At 31.9% G+C, this 12,436-nt stretch overlaps 1 protein-coding gene across 2 annotated transcripts in view; it reads right to left on the bottom strand.

The window, feature by feature from the left end:
• LOC108906961 (capon-like protein) overlaps window positions 1-12,436 on the bottom strand; it is a 150,542-nt gene that overhangs the window by 51,554 nt on the left and 86,552 nt on the right. The window contains exons 1-2 of one of the 2 annotated variants that reach the window (XM_018710419.2): window positions 5,090-6,106; window positions 4,842-5,013 (exon numbers count right to left, since the gene is read on the bottom strand). In XM_018710419.2, coding sequence (XP_018565935.1) covers window positions 4,842-5,013; window positions 5,090-5,734 — 817 coding nt within the window. In that variant the 5' untranslated portion in view covers window positions 5,735-6,106. Of the gene's footprint in view, window positions 1-4,841; window positions 5,014-5,089; window positions 6,107-12,436 lie in introns of those variants that run through there. The other variant, XM_018710420.2, reaches the window with a different exon arrangement.

A 12,436-nucleotide genomic window follows, 5' to 3' on the forward strand; every position in this document is an offset into this window, starting at 1 on the left:
ATGTGGTTAAAGGGATTATACGTAACGCAATACTGCCAACTAGACCTGGGCGAAAAATCGATATATCGATTCGAATCGATTTTATTTTGGGATCGATTCATCGATTCGCAGAAAAAAAATCTTGATATCGAATCTGATCGAGATATCGCATCGAATCGAATAGGTAGTAGACTGAAAATTAATATATCGATTAAAATCTATAAATCGAATTGAAAAATTAATTCGAATCGAATCTGAACATTTATTTGAAGTTTAAAATTGCTCGATTCTTTATTTACTTTACTGGTACCTATATCGCGGTTAAATTTATTAAGATGTTCCGGTTTATTAAATATTAAATCATCTTCAGATACTACACGATCCATTTTCATAACATTCATTAACTACGAGTATTGTGTCTAATGAAAACTTTTTTGCACTCTTAATTTTACTGTAATTTGGTAAAATGCAATTTAATTAATTACATAATAATATTCTAGTGTGAGGTCAGGCTCATTTGCACAAGCATACCGTAGCGAACATAAGGGCGAGGGAGACTGTTTCGTGTCTTCACCCGAGCGTCTTGAATCTTGGAGTCAAGATACGATATAGTTTCTCACACAACTGTCTATCACGTAGACCTATCTATCTTGACTGTGTTACGAATTTAGGCAAATTATTTTATTCCCTGTGCATATAATTAACAAAAATAAAATAAACATTTACAAAACAGTGAAACAAAATTAACAATTTTTAACTGAAAACAAAGGAATAAAACAAAAACATTATTAGAAGATAAAAACAAATCTCGGAAAAAAATTATGCGATATATTTTTTATTCATTTAAATTAAGACTAATTGTTCATATAGGACCCCTATTCAGACCATTCAATACGAAATATATTAATTTAAATGTTTAATAAATTTTTATTGATCAGTCAATATTTATCAAAAGCAATAAGTTTCTTCCTCCGGCTAATATTAACTTAGTAAGTTAGCGATTGTTTAATATTTTTGACAGTAAGTTAAACTTACTGTCAAAAGTTGAAATCACTGTTATTTCTAATTGCTAGTAGTAGCACTACATACCAAATAACTGATCTATTTATTTCCATATATGTTTGGTGCCCAAACACATTGATGTTTTATTGTTTTATTACAATTAAATATTCCTTCATCTCCTTCTATTCTATTCAATTCGAAAATACAAATCGACTCGAATCGATATACCTACAATTTTTTTCACGCCTCGATTCAAATAAATTTTACTCGACAGTTAGATGTTCCGATTCAATCTTGATTTGATCAGCCATTCGATATTTTCATTTGATTTCCAAATGGGAAAAAAATGGGGGAAAAAATCCTCCAAAAGGCAATGTAAGCTCTGGACTGGAAGCTCTCGATCACACGTTATCCTTTCTTATATGCCCGCATATGATGCTGTGATTATAATGGGTGATTTAAATGTCAATTTATTAGAGAATGACAATAATACCCATAAACTAAACAGTTTGTTTGAAATTTATGATTTAAATCAAATAATAGCTGAACCCACCCGTATCACTCGTACTTCAAAGTCATTACTTGATATCATAGCTATTTCTAATAATGAATCCTTTAGCGGCGTGAATGTTGTGGATATTCCAGGAATATCCGATCATTTTCTAACATCATGTAATTTAAGCAGTGTTAGCATTGGTAATAATATTAAATTTGTTACATATAGGTATTTTAAAAATTTTACTGAGTAATTGTTTGTTTATGATTTATATGAAATTGATTGGGATTATTTATACACCCTGAACAATGTAGATGATATGTTAACTTTTTTTAATGAAAAAATTTTACAATTATTTGATGTGCATGCTCCTTTCAGAACAGTACGTGTTTCTAAACCACATGCACCCTGGTTAACTCCTACTATAAAGGATATGATTAATTTACGTAATGATGCTTTTAGAAAATATAAGAAAACTAAACTTCAAACTGATTTTAATTTCTATAAAGATTTACGTAATTATATTACAGGGGTAATACGGAGAGAGAAACGAGCCTATATGGATTTTGTTTTCAAAAATCGAGATAGTAAATGCACTTGGAAGGCGCTAAGGTCTATGGATATTGTCAAAAATAAAATTGCTGGAGGTGAAATACCTGACTCTATATGCAACGTTGATGACATCAATTCTTATTTTATTAACAGTGCTAATATTGATAACAAAGATTATAAAATCTCTGAAGATAAATACAAAAGTTCACCTAGGAAAAAACCTTTTACGTTTAAAACTATAAATAGTGATACTATATTAAGACTTATTTATAAAATTAAAACAAAGTCTGTAGGTTTAGACGGCATTTCAATTAAAATGCTTATTATAGTAAGTACACACTTAATTCATTATATGACACATATAATTAACACAGCAATTATAACTTCGACATTTCCATCAGCTTGGAAGCATTCCACTATTTTACCGCTTGCAAAAATATCTACTCCATCAGAAATTTCACATTTACGTCCTATAAGCTAACTGCCGGTTATGTCAAAGATCTTGGAAATGGTTATATATAAACAGATCAATGAATATGTTTTAGCACATAATATTATTCCTCCAATTCAATCAGGGTTTAGATCAAATCACAGCACTGTTACAGCTTTATCTCAAGTAGTCGATGATATACTTCGTAATACTGATAACTGCAAAGTCACCTGTTTAATTTTGTTAGATTTCAGTAAGGCGTTCGATACTTTGGACCATAATCTATTATGTAAGAAATTAAACTGTTTTGGGTTTGATAGACAGTCCACCGCTCTCATAGAAAATTTTCTTTATTCTAGAACTGAAAGGGTACATCTAAAATCCAAAGTATCTAAACCATTACCTGTTCAATATGGAGTCTATTTTAAGCCCTTTGCTATTTTCTATTTATATTTCAAATTTTTATGAAGCTGTTTCTTTTTGTAATATACATCACTATGCAGACGATACTCAATTATATTCTGGTTTTAGTTTGGACGATGGCAGAGATGCTAATACTAGAATCAATCAAGACTTAAGCTCACTTTATAAGCTATCTCTTGAGCACAGATTAAAATTAAACTCAAATAAGTCGCATGTTTTATTGTTTGGCCCTAAACAAAGGAGATTGGCAGTGGAAAATTCCTTAAAAATTATTTTAAGCGATGATACATTGGATTGGATGATACATTGGTGAATGCAAAAATTGAGGACTTTGGTTCGATTCAGATCTACGTTTCACTAAGCACATAAATCAGTTGTTAAAGACGTGTTATAATACTTTAAAACAACTATACCCACAAAGACAAGTGATGAATCAAAATTTAAAACTACAATTATGTGAATCATTAATTATTTCTAAATTATCTTATTGTGATGTTGTTTATGGTCCAAATCTATTACAGATTGATAGATCCAGACTCCAGAGGTTGCAAAATTCATGTTTACGTTTTTCTTATGGTATCAGGAAATTTGATCACATAAGTCACAAGTATAAAGATGCTGGGTGGTTAAAAATCGTTGATATGTTCAAATATCATTTTATATGCTTTACACATAAAATACTCACCACTAGTACACCTACTTACTTATATAATAAATTAATTAAATTTGGTAATGTAAACAATAAGAGATCTTCACGTAATAGAAATACCCTGGTAACCCCCAAACATAAAACTGCCACCTTTACTCGTAGTTTTTCATATTTAGCCCCAAAGTTGTATAATCAGTTACCAAATGGGATTAAAAATTTTGCTTTAATTAACTTCAAAAAAAGATTAAAATCACTTTTTGGAGACTTACACCTTTAATATACGTTGTATTTTATCACCGAAATTTTGATATCAATGACTTATCTGGCTAATTTAAGATGGGCAAATATATAATTTGTGTAACAGGAGCACAGGACTTAGAGGCAAATACATTTATTGTTGTGTAATATTCTTAAGGTTAAGTTGAAAAGCAGCTGTAGCTGAACTTCACCTGTCATTCCACTTGTTCTTTTATTTTTGTATGTTTGTATGTAATGTTTGTTATCAACTTTGTAATGGAATAAATAAAGACGATTATTATTATTATTATTATTATTATTATTTCTTCGATGGGTTGATTCAAAAATACAAATAAATTCGAATCGATATATCGATTTATTGCACAGGATTAATCGATTCGGATCAAATAAAATTATTGAATTCGAATACGAATCGATTTTTTTGATGAATCGAAAGTCGATTCATTATTTCACGAATCTCACAGGCCTACTGCCAGCCGCATATCACCAAATTTCTCCATTAGCGCGTAATTAAAAAAATTCGAAAACTTTCTGAACGCACCTCGTATTATATTCGCTTGCAAAGTTTACAAAAAGGAAATTAATATTTACGTATTGCATGAATAGGTTTACTGTTAATGTTATAAAAAAGTGTTCAAGTTCAAGTTACTAAATTTTCGATTTCAAACAGGTGAAATTTTAACGAAATATTTAGGTTTATTTAAAGTTTAAACACGTCAAACAAAACCGAATCAATCAAAATAGTGTTTATGCGCCTGTTTAATTACAAGAAATAAAGTGCTCGATTTAAGATCGCCATTGTAATAATGTTTATTTATGTAATGTACAACAATTTTATAACTATTTTATTTCCGACTATAGCCATAAAGCAAGGTTTATTTTCTGTGTATGTGTGTGTGTGTGTGTATGTACGTAATTATATAAAACAGCTATTTGCCCTACGTTGTTCTATTTAAAGAACAGGAATGCAGCTGACGACGGATAGAATTATTTTTAATTTTTGGTAAAAAGGGTGGTTAGATTAAAAGAAATAGAAAATATGTAAATCTTACCTTTCTTAGGTTTATCACTAGTAATATCACTAAGACGATCGCTAAGTAAGTCTTGGGTAAGCGTATCCTGTTCGTCCTGATCCAGATGATCGTTCTCTGGAGCATTTATTGAAAGTTTATGGCACACTTCAAAAGCTTGTCCTACCGTCCGCACTACTCGCATGGCTTGGCTCTGCAACAAGATATTTTAAAAATAACATGACAAAAAATTATAAAACGCGTGGGCAGCGCAAAGAAACATGCAATACCTCTAAGTCATAGTCATCGAAACTAGGTTTCCTTTGCAGTATGCCATTCGAACTAGCGCTTCTCTTAATTTGGGGCGATTTCGGCGACAGTTTCCTTTCCGTTTTTTTATATATCGTGTAGTAACTGCTGCCGTTCACCTTTGGTTTGTTATTGTTCGTCCCGATAATTTCCGGGTCGCGGAAAGATAACTTTTTCCGAGGCCGTTCAAGTGCCAAGGCATCGGCGTCACGAGGCGCATCCAATTTGTCAACGCAAACAGTTGCAGGTCTTGTTCGAGAGATGATATCAGGAAACGTGTCGTCGTCCTCAGCTGATATCTCTATTCTTATTGGATACGAACCTACCGAGTTTTGTTTTCGCAGCGTCGATCGGTTTCCGTTTGGAGGAGCACGTGTATTGGCGTAAATATGGTTTCTTTCTTTGTTGGGGCAATGCTTGAAGAAATAGTCGAGGGTGACTTGGGTCATGGACTTCGTAATCGTTTTCTTTTGATCGGGCACTTCTAAGTTTTTGGAAGACTTTAAAGCATCGCTCAAGTTCAACAGCTTATTTCTAGCTTTGCTGAGGACGTCCTGTTTCTTCTTAATGACTTCCGGATCGGCCATTTCCAGGCTGGGGTGGCGCACTTTTGATTTCTTACTCATTATTTCATAAACTCGAGACGCGCTCGACGGGCGCTGTTTTAAAAAACGGTTCTATTTACATTCTGGCTCCGGCTTAGAGCACTCTCCTCTCAGAATTGCAGGCGTGGGCAATAAACACATCACTACATCAGCTTCCGTAGATTAAAACAACCTCAGGAAGACGCATTTGGCACAACGCGAAGCACAAGACCGGCCGCATCAATCCGAGCATTTCGTTTACAAAACTAGATATTTCAATATCACTTTAGAACACGTTTAATTCCAGAAGGAAATTCCAACTCGACGTATTTTTTTATAAATATACACTCGTCACATGGTTTTACTGCTTGATTACTAGAACGGTTTGAATTAAAGTAACTGTTTCCACATTAAATAAATAGCAATTGTTTGAAACATACAACATCGAATATCAGGCGGACGTCCAGGTGGCCGGCAGCAGCACGTACTGATTAAAACAACGTTGAGAAGCGGCGTCGCGACGATCGGCCTCGCAAATAACACCTAGATTGCCATACTTCATTTGGAAGCTTATTTATATCTCTTTTACTCAATATTTCACATTGGGACTGTTTGGTATACTGCTTTGTTAATTTATTTCCCCCGCACAGGGTTACTACTATTTGGAAAATGCTTTTGTTTGGGTATCATCTAGCGAGAGCATAAATGTATACAGAGCGGTCGAAATTTGTCAAGTTTTAAAAAATCTCTGCAAATTTCAAAAATAATAACATAATCGCAAAACAATAAATCGCTAATGTTATTACTGTAATTAGAAAGGTCGTAGCCATACGTCCAATGTATGTATAACACATGTTTATACAGTAGGTACCGTGTACTCATACAGTGTATGAAAAAATTGGACAAAAATTACCCATACGGTTTGTAAGTTTGGAGTTGGTGGGCTTGGGGTTTGTATGTAAGCTTGGGGTTTGTATGTAAGCTTGGAGTTTGTAGGATCGGGTTTTGTGGGATTGGGGTTTGTGGGTTTGTAGATTTGGAGTTTATGAGTTTGAGTTCGTATGTATTGAAGGTTTCTGAGTATGAAGTTTCTGAACTGCAATCAACTGTTTGACGTCTAAGGGATCCTTAGTAGATTTTCGCATATTAAGAAACTGATAAACTTAGAAATTTGAACATGTGATATCTCAACGAAAAAAAAAAATATTTGAGCAAGCTCAACGGCATTCGAAAGAGGGAGCCTTCTACTTTTAAATTATATGTATTTTTTTTGAAAAGAATAGATGGCATGACTACATAACCTCAAATATGATGAAAAACAGTGTTTTTGCACTTTTAGGTTACGATATCTCAAAAACCTAACGTGATAGAGCAATTCTGCGGCCAGATTCGGATTCAGCGCACCAAAATCCTTCGGGAATGCATATTAGTGTGTCTGCTTCTTGACCCTTGTTGACCTGTGATTATTTACAAATTGTTGCCTTTCATTATAAAGCTTTACCTTATCTTCACTGTTCATGCTATTTTAAGAGATATTTTAGCGTTTTACTAAAAAATGCAATAGTGAATCGGTTTTTGGGCTACAGATTCGGATTTAGCATCAGAAAATGCACAAGATCTATGTACTCTCTGGTACAGAGCATTTTTTTATAGGTCTGTGTTATCTAATATATTTTTCCACTTTAAGTATTGCTTTATCAAGTCGCCTTTTAAAAACGATTCTGAAAAAACACTGAAAAATAAAAACGACAAAACTTAAAGAAGCCACATATTTTGAAGGCAACTGGAAAAAATAAATTAATTGCCATTTTTTTATAAAATTGTTTTTCTTTTTATAAAAATTTTGCTGCTTTAACGCCATTAATCATTTTAAAATAAATAATCTAAATAATAGCGTTCCTTAGTCAATATAAAACGTCTACATTTAGGTGTTACATTAAACTTGTTATTAGATATTTATAATGTTAAATAAATCTTGCACACTAATATGCTAAATATATACAAGGTGTTTCCTTGAAACATTTCACAGGCACCGTTAGTTTATGAAGAAAGTTCATCTTAACATATGCCCAAAAACGGAGGTTTATTTTTTTTATCTCAATAACGGAATGTTTTCTTTTTCTCTTACCGTGAACGAGTAGATTGCCTATTAGATGTATCTTATGTTTTACTTAAAACCAAAATTTAATCACCTCATGAAGGGGGTGTGTGTATGCCATACTATCTACTTTGGTACTTCAAAAGATGCATGCCACTGAAATTTTTAATTTTGTGAGTTTTTTGTATTGATTGACAAAATATGACTGTTAGCATTTTTTCATTTGCAACTTAGTTTTTAGTTATATAAATTTATCTCTAGAACTAGGTTTCAAATGAAAAAATTCTAAGACACATTTTATATGTAAGGTAAATAACGAAAATTACGAAAAACAAATAAAACACGCTCCTGTTTTTGTGTTATATGTATGTTAATATATACTTTTTACCCACTGAAATATTAGATTGCTAGAAAATACCCTGTAAATTTATATCTTCGAAATGCAACGCTGAATTGATTTTTATATACATTTCTTCGAAATCGCAAGAAAATTTCTCAAATTTTTGGCATTAACATTTTTTTCTAGGTAGAAAGTTAAAAGGAAATAATGTTATTTGAATTATCCTAACACGGAATATTGGAACACACTGTATATGAATATTTTGATGTAACTAATGACTCTGAACAGCAAAAGTTTCTGTAGACAATTAAAAAAACTGATTTTTATATTAAAAAATAGTATTTTTTATCACTTTTTTTATACATTTATTTATATAGAAAGTGTGATTGTATACCTATTAAAAGACACATTTAAAAAAATGTTCTTACGCCCTTTTGGAGCCGAGTTAGACTTTTTTCAAGAGGGCCCCTGGCAATAAATCAAAAATCCATTTAAATACAAAGCTAAGTTAGGTTTTAAGCTTTAAAAACCGACTTTCTAAACCCTTTTTTGTTAATAACTTTCGGAGAGACAGAAGGTAAATTTATGCATTTTTGCCTTTGACGGGATTAACAGAATTTTACAAAAATTATTGGGCCCACAGCACACAGTTTTGAAGAACAATAAAACACAACTTTTAGGCATATTTATAAAATTCAAAAAAATAACAACCAAGTTATGGATAATTAAAAAAATGCTGTTTTTCCAGGCTTTTTTGCAATAACTTTTAAACAATTTATCGGCTTTTAATCTATCAGGCGGCATTTTGTAGGTTTGAACACTTTTCTCTAAAATCAATAGTTTTTCCAATACCGCGTGATTCAGTTTGGTATTCGCGGCCCTGTATCTCTTTTATTTTAACAAATACCTATAACAAACCTTATATATTTTTAAATCGCTGCTCAAACTCTATCAAATGACATTATTAGATCGTCTTCATGGTAACATATATCAAAATTGCTATAGTCAACTGGTTTTATGTTAGTCAGTTAGTCTGTGGTAGTGACTGTTAGTCGTTGTGGGAGGAAATATGGGCCGATTAAATGATCATCAATTACCCCAAGCCATACATTTACGGAAAACTAATGCTGAAAATGAGCTTCAAAGATTCCATGGGGGTTTTCCTCAACCCATAAGTGATTGTGATGGAAATTTCGTATACACTGTCGTCCAAAAGTAGCCTCGTCAGTAAACAAAACGGCATTTAAAAAATTAGGAATTTGAGCGATTTGATGATTAATCCAGTGGCAAAAAAATAGGCGCGGAAAAAAGTTTCTAGGTAGTAGAGCTTGCACACGTTCAATATGAAACGGATACAATTGCTGTTCTTTAAGAATTTTAAATACAGTGAAGTTGCTTACATTCAATATGTTGACAATTTTTCGAGTATTTGTTTCAGGTGACTCCGCAATTAACTCGAGAACTGCTACTTCTAGTTGCACAGTTCGTACTTCTCGAGGGCGCCCACAGTCAACCGTTTGTTTCTTAAATGAACCATTTTCGCACAAATGTTGATGAAGACGAGCAAATATTGTGTGATGAGGTACCCTACGTCCTGGATACAACTCAGCATACAATCGTCGAGCTTGCCGACCATTTCCATTACTTCGACCATAGACAAAATGCATGTCTGACAATTCCGCATTTGTAAAATTTTCCATTCTTTTCGATAAAAGAAAAATTAATTACTTATTAACACTAATGTTATAGCAAACTAAAAGCTCAATAAATTAATAATGACGAAACGCTAATTTGACATTTCTTAAAAATATTCGTATTTAACAGACAAATGTTGACAGTAGCCTACTAGGTAATGTATTAAAGAAATAAGAAATACGCGTTAAGATGTTTTTTTTTCATCAAAACGGCGCCCCATACGAAGAAAAGGCAAGAGAGATTTTTTGTCACAAATTGAACGAGGAATTCAAAAATGATTTTTAATTTGTACCTTTTTTTCTTTAAAAAATTGAGATTATTACCCGTACGCACGTCAATGATGAACATAAAATTCATAATTGCGTGTCAAAAAATGCGCAATAACTAGCTCTTAAAACCCACCAAATTTCATTTGCACATCTCGACCGGTTTCAGAGCAATAAATTAATTCGTCAGTTTTTAAGAAAAACTTTGACACCCCGTATCTCGGGAAACGAATCATTTGCGGACATACGTTTATAAGCAAACTGCCATTATTTTCTCATGTAGAATCACCTCCTGAAATTTGTCGCACTTATTTACTAACACCCTGTATAGCAATTTTGACACATGTTACCATGGAGACGCTCTGATAATGTCATTTGATAGAGTTTGAGCGGGGATTTAAAAATATATAAGGTTTGTTATAGCTATTTGTTAAAATAAAAGAGATACGAGACCGCGAATATCAAACTGAATCACCCGATATATTGGAAAAACTGATTTTCGACCCAAATAGTTTAAAATAAACACAATGTTGCTAATGAACAAAACTGACTCTCAAGATGAGACACCTTTTCTACTGCCATCCTCTAGACATTTCAACAATAAAATATCGGACGTCAATTCATCGATTTTTATCTTCTGCTAGACCCTCTTAACACAAACGGTACTGTTCGAAATTTTTTAGAATTTTTTGTGAGGCAAATATAAATGTCAATTTGATATTTAGCAATAAAAATGTTTCTCCTAAGAGAATAGAAAGTGTGTAAAAAATTCTGACAATTTCAATATGAAAGGTGAATGGTTTTTCCTTACTGCAAATAGTGCAAATTCTGATCAGATTGTTTTATTATTATTTTTTACCAACATGCTTATGATGTTAAGATATCTAGATATTTGGTGTCAGAGTATTTGTATATGCATATAAACTCATTTGGAGAAAATCTAGGAAAATGGAAAATGTTTACAATGCCTGAACCTCGGTTTCAACTAGGTCAACACATTCAAAATAGTAAAACAGACAAAGAAATTTAATTAATATTTTTATATTTCAAATTTTCACCATAATTGAAAACAATTGAAAATAATTTACTATAATTAAGGTGATTAAGCAATTAAGCAGAAATTCACTTTTTATCTTCAGTGATATATTTTTTCCCAACAGCTATTGGAATAAATATTTAGAAACGCCAACATATATAACCCCCAGACATATTTATCCGAAATAATCTGCCTACTGTCTAGGAGAACGTCATTCTCAATTCTAAAAATAGAGTGTCTTCGTTAACTATATTTCCAAGAAACGCGGTCTAACCTAATGTCGCTTTGCCTCCATAGAATGTCTAAATGTTTTATTTTAAGTGACAGGACGAATTTTAAAATAATACTTGTTTATCGACGTATTTTGTAATTTTCTCATACATTAAATTGGGACGTGAAAATAAATTTCAGTGAATATTGAGACAAAAGTAATAAACTAAAGATCATAAATGAATTGTTTGTTTATATAAAATTTTATTTGGCATACACGACAGTAGTAGTGTTTTTATTTATTTTATAAATTGTATGTTTCTTTTAAGCTGAAATAAATACTTTATTTCATTACGGTTTCATTCATGCTTTTTTTTTCTATACCTATAAACAGACGGGAAAATTTTGGAAAGTTCATGTACTCTGGATTAACCAAAAACAGATTTATGAATTAATTTTATTTGATGGTATAAAAATAGTTATATTATATTGTTTAAACTATAAATAAATCGTTCATTATAAAATTAATGTCATGACACATATGTTTATCCTATTATACAGGGTGAATACGTAAGGTTGGGAAATCTCGGCCAAAATAAGGCGATTGAGCCAAATATGGCTCATGCAAATGTTGCTGGTTTCAAAAATACAAGGCGTTCAATGTTTTAATATTATTTTGAAATTTCTCAATAATTTTGAAAGTATGAACAAAAAAATTGGCACTATTATGTTTTTTGACATGACACATAAGAATTTTTAACTAATTGGCGTTGCTTGTATAGGGCATCAGTTATGCACTATTCCTCTAATATTTTTTTTGCCTTTAGAATTACGAACATAGTGTATTGAAAATATTAAAGAACGTCCTTTGTTTCATAAAAAACGTACTCTTGTTCGTTTTCGATATTTCCTTTGGTCATCGCAATATTTGCATATACGGGTGATTCAGAACTTATCCAAAAAAAAATCTGGATGTACAGGGGACCCTTACAAATACAATTTTGTAAAGAAAAAATCAAAAAGGGCAGTTCGAAAATGATTTAAAAATACACTTCTGCACGGCACTGGAAACTGGTCCACTGTAAAACCTGACCTAGCA

The sequence above is a fragment of the Anoplophora glabripennis genome, unplaced genomic scaffold, assembly GCF_000390285.2.
Source record: "Anoplophora glabripennis isolate ALB-LARVAE unplaced genomic scaffold, Agla_2.0 scaffold223, whole genome shotgun sequence".
NCBI lineage: Eukaryota > Metazoa > Arthropoda > Insecta > Coleoptera > Cerambycidae > Anoplophora > Anoplophora glabripennis.